Below are 19,101 nucleotides of genomic sequence, written 5' to 3'. Positions count from 1 at the left end.
ACGGCTTTCAGCTACTCCATTTTGCTGAGGCTTGCCCGGCATTGAATACTGGGCTACTATGCCATTTTCCTGCAAGAACCTTGCAATAGGTCCAGGAACTTGGCCAAATGGGGTATGCCGACCATAGTACTCCCCCCATGGTCGAATCTTACTATTTTGATTCTTTTGTTGTGGTGATTTTCAACTTCAGCTTTAAATATCTTAAATTTATCCGGCGCTTCTGATCTTTATTTAATTGGATAAATGTAACCATAACGGGAGTAATCGTCTGTGAATGTTATGAACAAGTCATAGCCATCCATGCTTTTCATAGGAAATGGTCCACAAATATCAGTATGGATTATTTCTAAAACTCTACGTTTAGCGCCTTTTTTCATTTGCTTTACATACTTTCCTTTAATGCAATCTACGCATTGTTCTAAGTCCGAGAACTCTAATTGAGGAAGAATTTCATATTAACTAGTCTTTCTATTCTCCCCCTCAAAATATGGCCTAAAAGACAGTGCCATAATTTCGATGATGTTTCATGAGTTCTCTTTCTTTTCTTTGTTTCTTGTACGAGGATACATTCACATTCACATCACACACAAAATTTACTTTTTCATGCGGCGATAATAAATACAACTCATTGTGAAGGATAGCAACACCAACACATGCATTATCAAACCAAATGGCACACTTGCCATTTCCAAAATGACATTCATATCCATCATGGTCCATACGTGAAATGCTAATCAAGTTTCTGTGTAATGAAGGAACATAAAGAACATCTCTAAGTACAAGCGTGAAACCATCAACTAGCTCTAGAGAGACATCGCCAACAGCTTCAACATCTGCTTGGACTCCATTTGCGACTTCAACGCATCTTTCGCTTAGTCCTCATCAAACAGAAGTCCTGTAAAGAATTTGCAACATGAACAGTTGCACCTGAGTCAATCCACCAAGTAGATTTCGAATACTGTGTATACAAGGATTCATTTACAAATGAGATAATATTCTCACCTCTTTTTACCATTATCGACTTCAACCAGTCGGGGCATTCTTTCTTGTAATGCCCCCTTTTCTTGCAGTGGAGGCACTGATCTTTGTCTATTGTGAGAGGCTTTTGCTGATGCTGTTGCTGCATAGGAGCCTTTCCACGTGCCTTGAAGGAAGAGTTAGCATTTGTGTTCTTTTTCTTGTTATCCTCCACATAGTGCAAAGAACCACCATGTGAAGATCTGATTCTGTCCTCTTCCTGCACACACATGGCTATCATCTTTTCCATGTCCCACTGTTCTGGCTGCATGTTGTAGTTGACAACAAAGGTGTCAAACTCTTTTGGTAGGGAAGCAAAAACCAGATGAATAATGTGCCCAGGCTTGAGCTCAAGATCCATTGGCTTCAACTGTGCTGCCAAGTTGTACATCCTCAGGATGTGCTCTCTTATGCCAGTTCCTCCTCCAGTGTACCTTTTTGTGGCCAACTGCTTGAACAACTGGGTAGCATATAACTTTGAGGAACCAGTGAACTGATTCCTTATCTTGTCTAAGTACTTTGCGACGGAGTCACACTCTACGATCGAGCCCAAAATTGCAAGCTCAATCGTGTTCTTTACCAAAGCCATACACTTCTTGTTGGCAATGGTCCACTGTTTGTTTTCAAGGGTATATGCCAACTCTAGAGGAGCATAATCCCTTTCCTTTTTCTGCCATGCATCATCATCATCATCTTCAGCCCTCACTAGCTTCTCTGGAGCTTTTGGCTGTGGTGTGGTCACCACCCAATCAACTTCTTCACAAACGAAGGAAAAATCAATCTTTTTCCTCCACTCTGCATGGTTGTCTCCTCTCGGAGTAGGTATCTCTTTGAGACAAGCCATTAAGTTGAATCCTCCTGAAATTTGCAATTCAAGGTGAGATCATAACAACAATTGCATAATTTATTTCCAATGTTGGTCAAAAAATAAAACATACAACTGTTTATGCAATTTAAATCTATATCACCGTTGGGCAGAAATAGAAATAAAAGCATGGAAACTTTTTAAATCATGATACAATTATTAACAATGTTGGTCAGATAATAACAACATCATAATCTAACTTTTTAAGAAAAAATTAACTTTATCATTCTCTCAAATTAAATTGTCTTGTTGGTTCAAATTAAATTTAAATAGAGCAATAATTTAAAATTTTGCAGTGGAAACTGTAAAATAATTCTATTTTTAGAATCAAAAACACTGTATAAACTTTATTAATCTCTAAGACAAATATCCTGTTGGTTCAAAACTGATTAAATATCAAAACTATGCAAAAAGCATCAATTAAATGCTTCTGTAAATAGAAAAAAGAAATTGTCAAATGTTACTGTGCAAATCTCTCTTTTCGGTCCAGCAGCGAAAACGGCCCACAGCCCATTTTTGCACTTGGTCCGCTCATTCGGCCCGCTCGCGAGCTTGGCCTGCTGGCCTTTGGCCCAGCAGCCGCGATTCACTCGGCCCATCACGGCCTAGAGGCCCGGCTGGCAACGTGCTCGCTCTTTCGGCCTGCAGTACGAATTTGGCACGGCCTGCCATGCGCGATCCGCGAAGCTGAGCCAACCTGGGCCTGGGCCGCTCAAGCAGCCCGTGACTCTCTCCCACCTGGGCCGTTCGGTCCGACTGATCTCAGCCGTCTGTCTAATCCGACGGCCCCGCGTCGATTTATAGCTACAAAAAGTTACAGCTCCAATTCAATTTATATCAATTAAAATTCTATAATTGCACTTGATACATTAAAATTATCAAACGGTTCCAAAAAATTACCAAAATTTCACATGAAATAATATATGTTCTCTATTGCCTATACAAAAAGTTTTGTAGTCAAACCAAAACATGACCTCACTTTGAGTCCAAATCTTATCGAATCCTTCTCAACTATACTATTCTTCTTCTGAGATGCTTTGGTTTGTAAACATCGTATGTGACGAAATATGCGAAACCTTCTCAATTTTTTACCACAACCTCCATATATGATATCATGACATCATGACAAATCTCATGATTTTCAAACTTTGCTTGCTTTTTTTTACAATTTAAAAATTATTCGGCCACACGTTCGTGGTCGTGTTTCTTGAACAAGATGTTCAAATTTTTTTTTATTTCATGGGTAAGGCCTCAAACTGGGCTAAATAACATGAATATCATTTTTCTACTCATTTTATTCTATAATTTGAATCACTTGTAGTTCAAATTTGACTTATACCAAAAAATTCCTTGAAATGCAATTAATTAATTAAATATAGAAAACAAATCCAAAAATATACCAAATTTGAACATGGAGTACCACATGTTGTATGTGGGGAGTAGAAAAATTTTCAAGGTGAAAAGAGAAAAAAACTTATTATTTTGCCGAGTGTCAAAAAAAAAACACTCGGCAAACCCCCCTCTTTGCCGAATGTTTTTTTTGACCCTCGGCAAACCCCCCTCTTTGCCGAGTGTTTTATTTTTGACACTCGGCGAACCCCCCCTCTTAGCCGAGTGTTTTTAGGTAGACACTCGGCAAAGAGCTTGTTTGCCGAGTGCCCGAAAAAAAACACTCGGCAAATAAAAAACACTCGGTGAATTTCATCTTTCCGGTAGTGCTTGGATATAAGTGCCGCGTGCTTTATAAAAGTCCAAGTGAGAATTGTAATTTCTAGATGTAGGTATCGGATCATGCTCATTGATATCTCCAAGGAAATATGAGGACATGTTAGAATTCTACTACTAGTCTTTTAAGAGCTGTCACTTGAATGCATAATTCATTATCTGATTACAAACTGTCTTGGGGAAGTCTAAATCATCCCAGGATGCAGTCTTCAGTTTCATTTCAAAATTCAAACCGGAAGATTCTCCAAACCTTGCCTTCTGAATTTGATGATTCTCCAAACCTGAAGAGGTGGCCGGATGGAGTATTTGGTGCACCCAAGGCCTAGGCGCATAGATTACTTTGGAGAAATCGCTTTTCACCTCATCGTTGCGAATAGACTCCACCGCCACGCGCACAGGCGACGGGCGCGTCATCTGCGGGCGAGCCTGACAGGGCTATCAATTGTCCAGCCGGCACCCGCATAAAAGGTATACGAACGATCCTGTTAATCCTTGCTCTTTGAACTAATTGATTGGTGGTAATTGCAGTTTGGGATTTGGATTTGGGATCCAAATCTGACTTTTAGCTAGATCATGGACTTCCAGATTGATTAGCACTGCCGCCCGATCTAATTTTCCATCGTATGTGTCTTAATTGCGATGGGAAATTGTCAAAAAAGAATCACATCACCATCAAAGCAAACTGACATACTATAAAAATCTTTTATGCCTACGAAGTCCCAATCGGCTGATGTTCGAAATATTACGGATATTGTCTATCCGTATTCGAATTTGAATCCATTGGAGGGGCATCCATATCCGAATCCGTATATTCAGCACCAAAATCATCCAAAGTCAGATATATAGGATGTCGATATCCATATATATCTTATCCGACACAACTGACACTATCCATACCCAAATCCGAGAAGAAAAAACTATCTAAATTCGTATACGGAGGTATCCATTCGATCCGTTTACACCCTAAATCTTAGTATGACTAATACTAGAAGAAAACTCACCGCCCACTGCATGCATGCATACAGTTTCCCTAGCATGATAATTCGTCAATTTCAGCATGCTGATCCAGCTTCTTCATGCCTATTGAATTAAAAAATGAAACTGAGGTAACCATCCTAGATCGAGCGATGCATATCTTACTTGCGCTTAATTGCTCCAACATATGACCTTCTGATTGCGTGCAAGTTATAACAGCTACTTCTCTCATGTTCATTCGTTCCCTTGGTAATAAACGGGTGCAAGAAAGAGCAACTTGCACCAGGGACAGCAAGCATCGATGGACCTCATTTTCTGCTTCCGCCAATGGTTGAATAAAGCACTTGCATTCTTCTTGGAGATGAGAATCAATGATACTTAAGATCTGATCTGAAAAGTTCCTCTCCATAAAGTTAACAATGCTGAGTTCACCCTCAAACATAAAGTCGGTTGGTCTTTTGCCTATTAGCATCTCCAGAAGAACTATTCCAAAGCTGTAAACATCCCCAGGGGTCGATGCATGAACACTTTGACCATACTCTAGAAAACACATATAAGATCCACTGGTTAGGTTAATCTAAAGTTAAAATGTTCATGTGCAACTGGAGATGACAATATTCTTGATTTGTACCTGGAGCTATATGTCCTATAGTTCCTGACACAGCAACTGAACTATTATAACCAAATTGCCCAACTGTTTCTGACTTTGAATCAAGAACTAGGCTTGCGATTCCAAAGTCTCCCAAGTAAGCATTCATATCATCATCAAGAAGGATGTTTGTTGGTTTCAGATCACAGTGCACAATCGGTCTTCCACAGTCATGGTGTAGATAGGCCAGTGCATCAGCCATGCCAACACCCATGTTTAGTCTCTGAGCTAAGCCCAAATGTGTTGGAGCTACACCACCATGTTTCTGATGCAACCATGTATCCAAATTCCCATCGGGCATGAACTCATAAATTAGTGCTTTGAAATCGTTGCCATTATTGTCAATCATTGAGCATGCCGTTAGTATAGGAAGAAGATTTCGATGCCGAATGGTTCTCAAAGACTCACATTCTGAAATAAAACTTTTGTCCGCAAATCTTGTCTCAAGGTCAAAGACCTTAATAGCTACTTCGATTTTAGCTTCAGTTAACTTCCCTCTGTACACTGAACCATAGCTTCCTCTCCCGACTAGGTTGGACTGTGAGAAGTTCTCTGTAGCTTGGGCTAAATCCTTGTAAAAAACTCTAGGGAATTTCTTACCAAAAGAAAGCAATAATAAGTATGGCCTTCTTGGTGGCTTCTTCCCAAGGAATATAACGTAAATTGACATTCCGAGTGACATGAAGCTAAATACTAGAATCAGTAAGATGGTCACATAGCGTTTCCATTCTATTCCCTGACAAACCGCAGGGCATGCAGACATATGGAGATCCATCACTCCTCCACAGAAACCCCAGTTGCCATTGAGTGAAATAGCCGTTGCATTTGCAAAGACTCCATCCATTGGTGAAATAGCCATTGTGCATGAACTCATAAATTAGAGCTTTGAAATCATTGCCTCTATTGTCTATTGTTGAACATGCAGTTAGGACAGGAAGAAGGTTTCGATGTCTAATGCTTCTCAGCACCTCACATTCTGATACTAAGCTTTTGTCTGCAAATCTCATCTCAAGATCAAAAACCTTGATAGCCACTTGCATTTTAGCTTGAGTTAACTTTCCTCTGTACACTGAACCATAGCTACCCCTCCCAATCAGGTTGAACTCTGAGAAGTTTTCTGTAGCTTGAGCTAGATCCTTGTAAGAAACTCTAGGGAATTTCTTACCAAAAGAAAATAACAATGAATACCTTGTTGTTGACTTCTTTTTCTGTGGGATTATAGCATAGATCAACATTATGGGTGACATGATTCCAAATGCCGGGATGAGTACCCTGATCAGGTAGTAGTATCGTGTTTATTTGCTCCTTGAGACTGTAGGACATGGGCACATATGTAGATCCCGCACTCCTCCGCAAAGTCCCTAGTTGCCAAAAAGTGAGACAAATTTGGCGTTTCCAAATACTCCATTTGGGGGTACTTCGCCTTGCAGATTATTGTAAGATAGATCCAGCTGGGTTAACAGCAACGGGCAATGGTCCGAGATATCAGAAGAGAGCGCCTGTAGGAAGGCGTAGGGGAACCGCATCTCCCAGTCCACAGACACAAGTATCCTGTCCAATTTCGCCATTGTTGGTTTTGATCTCTCGTTGCTCCACGTATAGCGACGGCCGTGGAGATGCACATCTTTGAGCTGCAAGTCGTCAACGAACCTCCTTAAACGGCCCAAATTCCTTCGGTTGATTGTGTGTGTGTTCTTGTCCGACGCGTCGAGGATCAGGTTAAAATCCCCCGCAATCATCCATTGTGGCGTTACGATGCTCTGTAAGGAGCGTAGCTCGTTTAGGAACTCAAGTTTATCAGCATCAGGCTGTGGCCCGTATACTGCTGTGAAACACCAATGTTCATTCGGTGCACCAGTGGAGATGGTGACTGTAATTGAGAATCGGCCGGTGTGCAGCGTGGAGCAACTTAGGTCTGGGCCTCTGCAGGCGATGAGGATGCCACCGCTAGCGCCGATGGACGGCAGATAAGCGAAACTTGCAAACCTGTGGCCAAGCGTCTCACAAACGAGGTACTGTGAAAACACTTGGAGCTTTTGTTTCCTGGAAGCATGCAACAGAAACATTGGCGTCGCCCATAATCTCCCTGAAGGAATCTCTACGGGAGCGCGCGTTCAGTCCACGGACATTCCAAACTAGGATGTTATAAGCGACAGAATCCATTCCAGGTTACAACAGACCGGAGGCCGAGGGGGGGGGGGGGGGGGGGGGGGGGGGGGGGGTGGAGCCGAGCGCGATCACGAAAAAAGATCCAGCTGGGTGAGGTCCTGTAAGTCACCCCAGTTTTGTTGGGATGAAGCCTGACAAATTGTTGTGTAAAAGATTTAGCAAGGTCATGCTCTTTAGACCATTAAAAGTCAACGGAATGCTCCCCTGGAGATAGTTATAATCTATTTCAATGATCTATAACTCTTTGCAATTTCCTAGGGTTGAAGGAATTTCCCCACTAAGCTTATTGGATGAAAGATATAGTTCCGTCAGTCGTCCAAGATTAGAAATCTCTGGAGGAATTGGACCTTCTAACTTATTGTAGGATAACACGCATGTGGTCATTGAGGACTCGGGATGGAATATTTCCTTAGGAATGTTACCCTGCAGGTTGTTATAACTAAGGTTCAAATATGTAAGAAGTGGCAGACTTCCCAGACATGGTGATATTGGACCTTCGAATTCATTTTCCGCCAGAGAGAGCAGAGTCAATTTTGTAAGATTACTCATAGACGACGGAATCAAACCAGTGAAGTAGTTATTTGCATCAAGAACTATAGCTCCAAGATCCTTCATATTTCCAACCCACTCTAAGATTGGACCATTGAGATTGTTGTAACTTAGTTCATGTTTTGTTAAGCCAGTAAGGTTCCCAAAGCTGGTGGGAATTATCCCTGACAAGTTGTTTGTACCTGTTGGCGCTAGAAATCGGTCAACCGAATCCCAGCGTCCGACACACGACCCGGGAGAATCTGCTTAACTCCTGTTCGGGTGATTGCCCTGATGCGGTTCGCGCAGCGTGCCAGCCAATCTGACCTGTTGATTGGCAAGGAAGAATACGTGTCAGGTCCAGAAATCACGATCGGCTAAATTTCCGATCTCGAGAGAGCTTATCAGCGAATCGGCCGATTTGCCGTAATAAAGAAATCGGCTATGAGACAGCCGATCACTGTAGCCTTGTAGACGGAAAACTACTGGAGTAATCGACGCAAAGCTATGATGACAACACTAGGAACAGATCTAATCGGCAATAGATAAATTTAATAGCAGAACGTAAAGAGAGCCGAAACTACCGATTCCTAGCTGGATAACTGGTGATAAAACTAGAAAGACAGGTAAAACCTATGATTCTAGAAAATATCGATAACTAGTGAATAAATCTAAACGAAACAGCAGCGATACGCCCGAAGTTAAAGCTTAGATATTACTCGATAAGCGGAACTTACAGAATCGGCCGGAGATCAAGCTGATGCAGCCCTGCCAACCCGCACGAACTCGTGAAAAAGAGAAAAGTATTGACGAAGTCGCCTGCTTGAAAGTAAGTACGAGGAAAAAGTAGTATATTGTATTGATTTGTTGATGATTACAGATTTACAAAGGTAGCTATTTATAGCCCCGTACAGATGACTTCTTAACCGACTAGAATTCTATCCCTAATTCAAACAGAAAATGAATATTTACAAGCACGATTCGTGCTAGGTTGGTTACTCTACGCTTCATGGGCTGATCTCCCCCTTATCCTTTTATTCCTTTCCAAGCCCATACAGGCCCAATTAAACCAACCTTCTAATCGGCCGATTCCTTATCGGCAAAAGGCAAACGATTGGGACCCCGGCACGTTCGATCCGAAGCGAGACAGAAGTCACCGGCCGATCTCGCACTGTAGCACCATTCGACTGATTCCCAACTGTGCTTCTCCGATTCCCTCTCTTCTTGGCGTCGATTTTACTAGTGACGAAACCTGACGTCAACAGTACCCAACCCTAGCACTTGAAGGTTGTTTGAAAGGTTACCAATAGAATCTGGTATTCTTCCTTCGAAGTGATTATCAGTTAGTGAAAGCAGTAGAAGGTTACTATAGTTACTTAACCTGTCTATGAATTCCCAGCTTTGTCTGTCATTTGCCTCAAGCCTGTTCATCCCAAGGTTGTTGGAGGACAAGTCTAATTGTTGTAGCCCTGAAATATTGCCAAATGAAGCTGGGATATGATCTTCAATGTCTTTGTAGTCGAGTATGAGATATACGAGATTTGGCAGTGTATTTTCAGGTGGCAATTCTTTCCCTAGCTTATTCACACTCAAATCTAATAATTGGAGTGAGGAATGATTGAATAGGTTCCTGGTATTCCACCTGATAGACTATTTCCACCCAGGAACACACCCGTCAGGTTTGTTGATTTGCCCAGCTCATCGGGAATGCTTCCCGTTAGCTGATTATCGGCAAGATCGAGAACTAGTAGCTGGGTCATGTTTTGTACGCTTGGTGGGATGATTCCAGTTAGCTTATCTTACTGCTAATTGGAGGTTTTTTTTGACCTACAGGTGAACCCACCTAGGATTCTTAGGTGGATAATCTAGAAAAAGAGAAAAATTCTAGAAATTCTTAAAAAAAGCAAAACATCTGACCATCAATCGATAAATTGAAATCATCGTAGCCTTTGGATCTATTATGTTTTCTAAACAATTACCCACCTATGCCATTATGTAAATAGCCTAAATTAACCCCCTAAATCTACATATAAATTACCCACCTCTGCCATTATATAAAATAAACTATCTTCATCCAAATTACCCACTTATGCCATTATAAACAATATTTAAAATAACCCCTAATTTGCAATTGAATTGCCTACCACTATTACTTAAAAAACTTAAAGGAACCCTTAAATTTGCATCTATATTACCCACACATGCCATTATTAAAAATAACATGGGGTAACCCTACATTTGAATCAAATAATCTTAATTAAAAATATACAGCAATATATGATTCTAAATCATCTATATCTTTCACTATTGGTATACGATATAATAATTAAGGTCTATACATGCGTGTCACCATTTATAAGGATATAAAGTGATGAGAATATAGATTTTTATGCTAAAATTGTATCTGACACGCATTTATAAGGATATAAAGTGATGAGAATATAGATTTTTATGCTAAAATTGTATCTCAAACTTAAGGTTTATTAAACAAATTCAAGCGCATACCTGCGATGCAAAGTGAAAAGTTAAAGATTATAAACGTGGTTGAAAATATTATAGAGTAATTACTAACTAAAATCTATCACAATTGGATGAATATATTAAGTATATATCTACATAAGTATTGTGTTCGAATATTTAACAAACGAGAGGTAGCTTATGGTAATAGTTTTGTAGCAATGTAGTCTCATTTTTTTTTCCATTGGAGACTCCGCATTAGTTCTCACGAGACAAGCAAGAAAAAAAAGATAAATTCTCATAAAAATTAAAAACATCAAACACCAATCCTATAAACTCTAATAATCATAGCCATTGATCTATTATATTTTCTAAAAAGTTACCCTCCACTGTCATTGTGAAAATATTCAAAAATGAGCTCTAAACCTATATCTAAATTACCGAGCTCAGCTATTATAAAAAATAATCTAAAGTAACCCCATTATCTTCATCCAATTTACTAATACACATCATTATAAAGCATAACTTAAAATGTCATTCTAAAATTTTATCTATATTACCCATGTGTGTCGTTATTAAAAATAATCTAAATTAAACATCTAAATATTAATCTAATTATCTCGTGTGCATCATACAGAAATATCAAAAAGTAAACTAATATATGATTCTAAATTACCTATTTATGTCATTGTTAATATAAAAATATTAAGTTAAAGTATATACACATGATGAGTTCCACCATTTAGATCATTTATACATGTATGTGAGGAATCGATGAAAATTATTGATTTGTATGCTAAACATAATATATGGAGGATTGGAGGTGTGATACAAAATGGAATAAGTACGAACATGGATGAAAACGAGCATAGAGTAATTATTGATTAAAAATCAATCACAATTGAACAAAGATAGGTACATATCTATATAAGTATTATGTTGAAGTATTGGAAAATAAGAGAGTAGTAGGTAAACAATTTTGATTATTAGTTAGGAGTTTAATTTTTAAATAATTTTCAAATACAATAGCTTCTAAAAATATTAGCCCGTACGGGAGCACGGGTTGATGGACTAGTTTCCGTGAATTACTAAAACAACCAAATTGGATAAGAGACTTATATCGAGTGGAATTTCACGTGATAGGGAATTTCCGGATAGGTCTAACGAGTTAAGTTTGGTACAATTTGTAAGTGTATCTGGAATGATCCCATGCAGTGAGTTGTGTGCCAGCACAAGTGTTTGCAGTCTGTGGAAACGGTTGAGAGGGGGTAACTCGCCGGAAAAGCTATTCAGTGTCTCAAGGAACGTTAGATTTCCGGGGAAATTGGACCGGCCAAGCGTAAGCTGCCTAGGCTCAACACCGTGACTCGCCCTGGGTGCTTTAGGCTGCAGGTGACGCCCTCACACTGAATGCTGGAGTTCCAAGACCTTACCTCCAGGATTATTGGTGATGGCCCGCTTGAAATCAAGCAAAGAGAGCATGTCCGTGCTGTTATCAGGGATCGTCGAGCAACTGGCGTTGCAGACTCCGTAAGACAAGAGCAGGAACAGCAGCGTAAGCATGCCGAGTTTCGCCGGGTCATTGGGAGACATAAGGCCCTTGTTACCTGAAAAGCACAAAGAACAAACATCACCCGTCGCGGAGGTACCAACTCCGAGGCATGTCCGGACTGCCATCTTATGATCCGATCAGGTTCTCATATAATAATCCGTCTAAATGCTTGAAGATAAGATTAATGACAGGTTTATAAAAGGGATGTTGAAAGAACTAATCAGGAGGAAAGAGAGTATTGCACCTCTGCTCAGCCGAGCGCGCAACATCACAGCTAGCCAGCGCCGAGAAGTGGTTGTGCCGGGTGCTGCTGTAAGGGTGTGTGAACCGTGAACTGCTGCGTTGGACGAGCTCAGGAGCAGCTAGCTTGCCACACATCTTCCTTGTCACAAATACAGGCCTTTTTTGGCTTAAGTTTACGCTGTTGCGCCGAGATGGAGTCCGTCAAACTAGCAGGTTACTGTCGCCTCTCAGCTTTCATCTCCTCACGCACCGGTGATGTCGTTGTTTGAGCCGGACTAATCGTCGCGGGCTCGCGGCATGTCCTGCTGGCAGCAGCTAGCGCATCCCGCCGGTGGTGTACTGCTACTCCTGCTCCTGCGTGTGCTTTTCAGCCTGAACAGGACAACGATTTTTACGCACTGACGTGTTACACGTCTCGTCCGCCTGCGATTCTGACAAAACTCGGCTCGTGGAATTGTTTGCGTCTACAGGATTCTCGTTTCCAAATCAATTTTTCAGACTGTATTTTTGTGGATGCGATTCGTCTATTCAGAAACCACTTAACTCTACGAGGAAAGGATACCTGAACTCTGAAGTGCCCCGCACCTCTGAATTACTCGTAGATACGAATTGTTTTTTTTTTATGCAACAGAGGGGAATGAGATCCCCTACTGATTATATATAAGAAGGCCAAAGCCCTAAACAATAGAGACTTACATAAGCAAGTTTAAGAAAAAAAAGGGAAATAAAAAAGATAGCTAAAATTACACAAATTGCTCTACCCATAAAGACATGAGTGGTTTCCAAGGGTCTTTTACTCGAAACTGCAGTTGAGCAAAAATGAATCTGAAATAGTGAAAGCAGGCTGCTAAAGATGGGGCAATGCCCTTGAAGATGCAATCATTCCAGACCATCCATGTTGGGGTTCGTCCTCGAGAGAAGCTGGACCACAACACCAAACGAGCAACATTCTTCCTTAGCTTCGGAACAGTGAGAGAGATAGAACCAGGTGAGCCGAGTGATCAAAATAAGCAAATGGCCAAAAGTCCTCTCCTCTCACCCCTTGGTTTCTTTCATAGGGAGGAGGAGGAGGAGGTTGTTTATAATTTTTCCATTGGTGGGGTTGAATATTACAACAAGATTCCTAAAATATTACAATAAGACCCCTGGATGCTGCAACCGAGTCCCTAACCCTTACAAATAAGTCCTTAGACCCTGTTTTGGGCCTCTTTTCCACATAGGGGGTTTATAGCCTTAGTCCACCTAAGGCGTACCCCTAATAGTAGCCCCTCAACTATTTGGTCTTGGCTGGCACAACACGACCTAATAGTTGCTCCTGTTAAAAGAGGCCCAATTACAACCCAGACTCTTGGCTGCGATAAGCTTTGATCTGCATGTGGCTTCACTCGTGAGTCTCAAATCATCGGGACCTGCTTCAGAAGCTGAGGTAGTCGAAGTAGTCGTCGTCGATGGTAGTTGCAACACCTTCGGACTTTCTCTCGCGGGCACCAGGCAACTAGGATAAACCGGCCCCCCAGTACGCCCCCCAGCCCCCTTTGGCTGGTGTTCGCGGGAGAAACTCCGCATGTAGTGGAAGTAGTCGATGCAGTAGCGGTGGCCGAGGTTGAGTTGTACGTGAAGTTGGTGATGACCTCAATGCTGACGGCGATGCCGAGGGTGAGCCCCTCAAGTCGATGTAGTGGAGGCGAAGTCGAGTGTGATGCCAAGGTTGAGCCCTTCGAGCTGACGTAGCAGCAGGACACGAAGTCTCGGACATTGTAGAGGTTGGTCTTCCTCAAGCCGATGTAGCAGATGGTGCCGAGGTTGAGCCCCTTGATAGACCTGATCTTTTCGGAAAACTCAAACCTTTGAGATAGGTTAGTATAGCAGGGATATCAATAATAGCGGGTTGGCTGATCGGTTTCGCATATCATGGTGATAAATTAACATAGCATGTTAGCTGCATCCTGATGCCTTTAGATACCTTCGATCGAGGGTCAAAAAGATTAGCCCAACAGTGCTTGGCAATTGATGGTGTGGAATAGGATTTTAACCATCGAAGGTAACATAATTGCCTATGTACTTGCTTCGGCCGGTTCAGCAGGTTGCTATTGGCTTCGGGAGAGTTAGCTGAATTACTCGGGCAGTGGTAGCTTTAGCTTTGGGAGAGTTAGCTGAATTACTCGAGCAGTGGTAGCTTTAGCGCATGCATGTAGAGTTTCTACAAGTGCGAAAGTTTTTTGCTTTAATGCACGCAAACGTACATTGCCATGCAGTTGAGGAGGCTCGGGTGTTCGGCTGCCTTCGGAAGTTTGAGCCATTTATTGAGGTCCACGATGTCCGCGAGCTTGAGGGATCAGCTCGCGGGCTTCTTAACCCGTTTGTGAATGCGAGGATGCCGTGAAGTTGGCGCGAGAGAGATTGCCGCGAGCTGCGAGGCTGGCCCGAGCAAGGTTGGCTTGATGCAATACCCGGATGCAAATATGTTAAAGGTTAGTAGCAATTGAAACGCTTTAAAGATACATAAAAGTGCAAAGTACCCAAGGTTAGGAGCCTCCAGGTTAACCTCTTTGTCACTTATTTTACTTGTCTTATCCTTGGGCACGCTAGTTTCTTGTTCCATGCGATTGAGTTTCCAGGGAACAGCTTGGCCATGATGCCTAGCTTGGCTTACGCCTGTACGCATGCAAGGGTAACAACACTTGTGGCTGTATGCGAGGGTGACGATGCGAAGGTAAAATATACATGCGCGTATGCATGCCTGCTGATGCATTTTTAGCATACGCATGCGGGTGGCGAGCCTGGGCACTTTGTGTCTCCTGCCTGCACTATTGCTACGCGAAGGTTCGCCAGCTTCGGGAACTCGGATAAGTTGGCTTGTGGTGGATGTCCGCGCTTGCCATGAGGGTCAGCTCTGGCCGCAAGGGTAGAGCTTGCCACGGAGGTTACTGCTAGCTGCCTAGCTGCGAGGGTAACGCTAGTGAGGTTGCTGCGAGGTTACAAGGCTTGGCAGCCGAGGGTTAAGGTGATGGATGGAGCACCGTTTAATTGCTTGGGCATGCGGCAATGCACTCGTAGGTAGAAAGTGAACTGTTTTTTGAAAAAAATGTCACCCCCCTCCTGCGCTTCGCGCGACAGGATGCTCAGCCCGAAGGTTGCTTCGCGCTCGATGCCATCTCCGGTAGTCGAGGCTGACTCTTCTTGTAAACGAGAAAGACGGGTGTGAAAACTATGCCTTCGTGCGCAGATAGTGGGCTTTGGTCTGTAGTATAGTATATATTATTATTACTAGGCTCTCCTGGAGCTGCTATCTTTCCTCCGCGTGAAAACGCAAGGCTATGCAACTTGTTGTTGCACTGAATTTTTGATGGAATCACACTTTTCTCCTCCGCATAAAGGCACGAGGGTACACAACTTATTGTTGCACTTAATCATGGGAATTCACACTCTCCTCCGCATACCAGCGCGAGGTTACGCAACTTGTTGTTGCACTTAATCATGGAAATTCACACTCTCCTCCGCATATGAGCGCGAGGTTACGCAACTTGTTGTTGCACTTAATCATGGAAATTTACACTCTCCTCCGCATACCAGCGCGAGGTTACACAACTTGTTGTTGATGCGATTCATGGATAAAAGTAATGCGTCCATGCAATGCGATGATTTGATGCATGCTTTGATGCGTATGAATGAAATGCTTGCATATGCGAGGGTATATATCGTAGTTATCATATCATCAGCCCTATAAGAGAAGGTAGTTTCGATAGAACTTGAGCACGTGATAGAGTGGTTCTCTAAACTGTCTTGATCAACCTCCAAAGGTTGTGACTTGGTGCTTTGAATACCACTTATGGTGGAAGGTCAATGACTGATGAAAGCCAATAAAGATAATTCCAATAGTTGATGAGAGCCAAATGTCCGTGAGATATGTCGCTTGATGAAAACCAACGCGCCAATGAAACCAATATAGCATGCCCTAATTTTTAACTTCGATTACCAGGTGAAAACCAATGTTCCTATAAAAAGATACAATAGTCTGGTATACAAGGGTTAATTTAAACGGACAAACTATTTACAATGGTGAGAACCTGCATGTTAGACAAAGGGAATTTCAATATATGAGTTGTAACCTATATGATTAAGGTCCGTGAGATAGTAGTAATACAAGTAAACAGATAAGTCAACAAAAGATTGCTCGTGCTCAAGCTTTTGTGGACTTACTTCTCAAGCGTGAAGCTCTAGTCGATATAGCAACTCTTGGTTGCTTCGACTATCAATTTGAACTTAGTCTCATGAGGGATAAGACATTGTATTGAAAATGAGATTAGCGAAGTCCTGCAAGTTAGTGAGAAGGATTTCTAAGGAGAAGAAATGAGTTTCTAATTGTAACCCCTCTAAGAATCTAGGCAGAGTATTGAGAGTTAACATAACTGCAAAAAACTTAACTGCAGCTTGCAGGTTACTGCGAAAGCAGAACTCTTGCAGGCTTAAAGTGGTGCCGAAATACTTATCTGGGGAATAACGGGCAACTTCGTGCTACTAGAGGCGCCGGGCAGCTTTAGGAGAGTTTGCCAATTTTCCCTATTTCGGAGGTTAGAGTTTGCCTACCTGCTAGCAGCTTTGATACTTGCAACCTGGCTCAGCTGGTGTTTTGCAACCTTGCTGAATTGGAGTTTGATTAGAGGTTAATATAAGACTTAGCTTCTGTCAGTTTTTTACCGAGGCTAATTTAAAGGCATCGAAGGTATGGCTTCGCTTGTTTCAAGCAGGCAGGAAAGGCTCAGCTTCGTTGGCCATGCTAGTGGCGACATAATTATAATAAGATGCATGCTATTTTGGCAGTATGACGAGGTTAAAAGGAACCATCACGAGGCTTGCTTCCACGAGGGGCGATTTTGCCGCGAAGGTACCGCAACCTCGCGGGCTCTGTGAGCGAGGGTTCTTTCATACGAGCAACTTCGAGGCTTCAACAATATTTATCACGTAGTGCACAAGCTAAGTAAGAGGTGCATGCATGGGGATGTTACACATTGTAAGGTATTTAGAAAAAGCTCGTTAGTAATTTAAATTTGTGAAACTAGAACCTAGCTCGAGGTTACTTATCTGGCTCATTGGTCGAGGTGCAGCCTGTAGCTCTGTGCTTGTTTCGTGCGCAGCCGGACCTTCGAGGTTCCAAAATTCCGCAACTTGTTTCGCGGAGCTTCCGGGAACAACTTGACTTGCGAGGTTCCGCAGCTTCGGCTCCCGGTGGGGGTTCCAGCAGGTTGGATAGGGTGGCAGCTTACTTAGCGGCTTTGCTGGTGAGACCCGCTGCCTCGGTGCTTGCATGCATGTGCTTGCAACTCTTGGCTTCGGCTGCCTTCACGTGCATGTGCTTGCATGCGTGCCTGGCCTTGCAGCTTGTCGGTAGCTTCGATGCCTGCCCTGGCAGTTTCCAGTTGCGTGCGCTTGTAAGCTAGATTATTAGCTGTTTTCCTAAATAATAGCTTCGCTCGGCAGCTGCGAGGTTAGCTTGACTGGCAAGGGTAAATTAATTTTGCTATATTGAATTTACTTCGTGAAAGAGGTGGCAACATGCAAGCATATTGAGGATGAGATAAGTACTTTGAAGGATACATGCTGCGATAATAGATGTTAGTTTAGAGAGGTTCCGCAGCTTCGATCTGGCAAGCTATATTTACTGCTGAGGTAAGCTATATTATTAGCTGATCACTTGTTTTGCGAACACCCGGACCTTCGATGGTTCATGGTTGAAAGAGTACTCTAGAAGAGGATCGCACTTGCATGCAAGGGTTCGGCAGCTTGGAGTCTGGTAACCTTGCAGTGCTGCCATAACGGCTTCGCTCGGCCAGCAGCTTCGATAGAGTTAGCAACTTCGGCCAGTGGCTGGGAACTCGAGGTTAGCTTCGGGCACTTCACGAGAGCTTAGAGCTTCGGGCACTTCGGGAGAGGTTACAGCCTCGATCGCTCGGGCACTTCGGGAGAGCTTGCTGGGTAGTAGCTTTGCTATCGACTTGAGTTGCTTAGCACCTTCGATGTTGCTCTGAGATGGCACGGGGTGGCCTAAGCGAGGGTTCTGGCTTGCGGAGTTGGCACATTTACCCTGTGGCTGCCATGACAGTGTGGCGGCTTCGTGGCATCTTCGCTGCTACGGTCTTGCCGGCAGCTTCGAGCTGTGCTTGTCTTGGCGGCTTCGTGGTATGTCGGCACATGCTTGTTTGGCACTTGAGAGTTGAGGTGATGGACGGTAGTTGTTTGAGCATGTACTCGCAGGTAACTAGCTGGGCTCTAGCTTCGCGATTGTGGTGCCTTTAAGCTTTGGTGTCGTCTTGTTGTACTCGGCAGCTTCGGAGCCGAGTCGAGGTTGGTGTATCTCGAGCACAAACCATCAAATAGACTTCATTTGGACTGATCAAATCTTGTTGAATAAAATATGAAACATTTTGTCATGGAGGTTTGAGCTGTCACCACGGAGGTTTGAGCCTGCGAGGTTCTGCTTGCTTCTTGCGAGGGTGTGAGTAGAGCTGGTGTTGACTGCTTGCGGTAGTGATCAGTAGTTGATGATGGGCAGCTTCGGGGCTGAGTAGAGGTTAATGCAGCTTTTGGAGGTTGTCGGCCTTTGCTTTCTTGAGGGGGACAGCCAACCTCGCGAATTTTTGAGGGAGACAGCACCCATTTGCAGTTTGACCTTGCCAGGCAGCTTCGATCCTGCATTTTGATGTGTCGCTCGGTACGGGTGCCATGGACGCGATGGCCGGCAGCTGCGAGGGTGACAAGCATGTTCTGTTCTTTATATATCTGCTAAAGACGATCGACGGTGATCGGTGCTTGTCGAGGAAATCGGCGTTTGCTGTGAGGGGTGATGCTCGTTGCATTGCGAGGGTTTCCGCGAGGGTTGCTGCAGATATTCATGCTCGCCGCGCGGGGGGTAATTCACGCTTG

The 19,101-nt window shown here is 43.1% G+C and overlaps 1 protein-coding gene and 1 non-coding gene across 2 annotated transcripts; both read right to left on the bottom strand.

The window, feature by feature from the left end:
* Positions 1–872: 872 nt before the first annotated feature.
* LOC140221673 (uncharacterized) lies at positions 873–1,894 on the bottom strand (the record flags this gene model as incomplete). The annotated part of the gene is made up of 2 exons (XM_072291406.1): positions 873–895; positions 1,003–1,894. Coding segments are annotated over 2 exons (915 nt in total), but the record flags the coding sequence as incomplete, so codon positions are not given.
* A 2,849-nt stretch (positions 1,895–4,743) lies between these two features.
* LOC117837094 (probable LRR receptor-like serine/threonine-protein kinase At3g47570) lies at positions 4,744–12,694 on the bottom strand. The gene is made up of 7 exons (XR_011897359.1): positions 11,819–12,694; positions 9,197–9,397; positions 7,823–8,131; positions 7,508–7,747; positions 6,477–6,705; positions 5,214–5,917; positions 4,744–5,122 (listed from the first exon to the last, which is right to left on the bottom strand). It is a non-coding gene; the product is annotated as a probable LRR receptor-like serine/threonine-protein kinase At3g47570 (transcript).
* Between the last annotated feature and the right edge of the window lie 6,407 nt (positions 12,695–19,101).

The sequence above is a fragment of the Setaria viridis genome, chromosome 1, assembly GCF_005286985.2.
Source record: "Setaria viridis chromosome 1, Setaria_viridis_v4.0, whole genome shotgun sequence".
Classification (NCBI taxonomy): domain Eukaryota; kingdom Viridiplantae; phylum Streptophyta; class Magnoliopsida; order Poales; family Poaceae; genus Setaria; species Setaria viridis.
The sequence above is the reverse complement of the archived record's forward strand: the minus strand, read 5'-3'. Positions and strand labels throughout refer to the sequence as shown.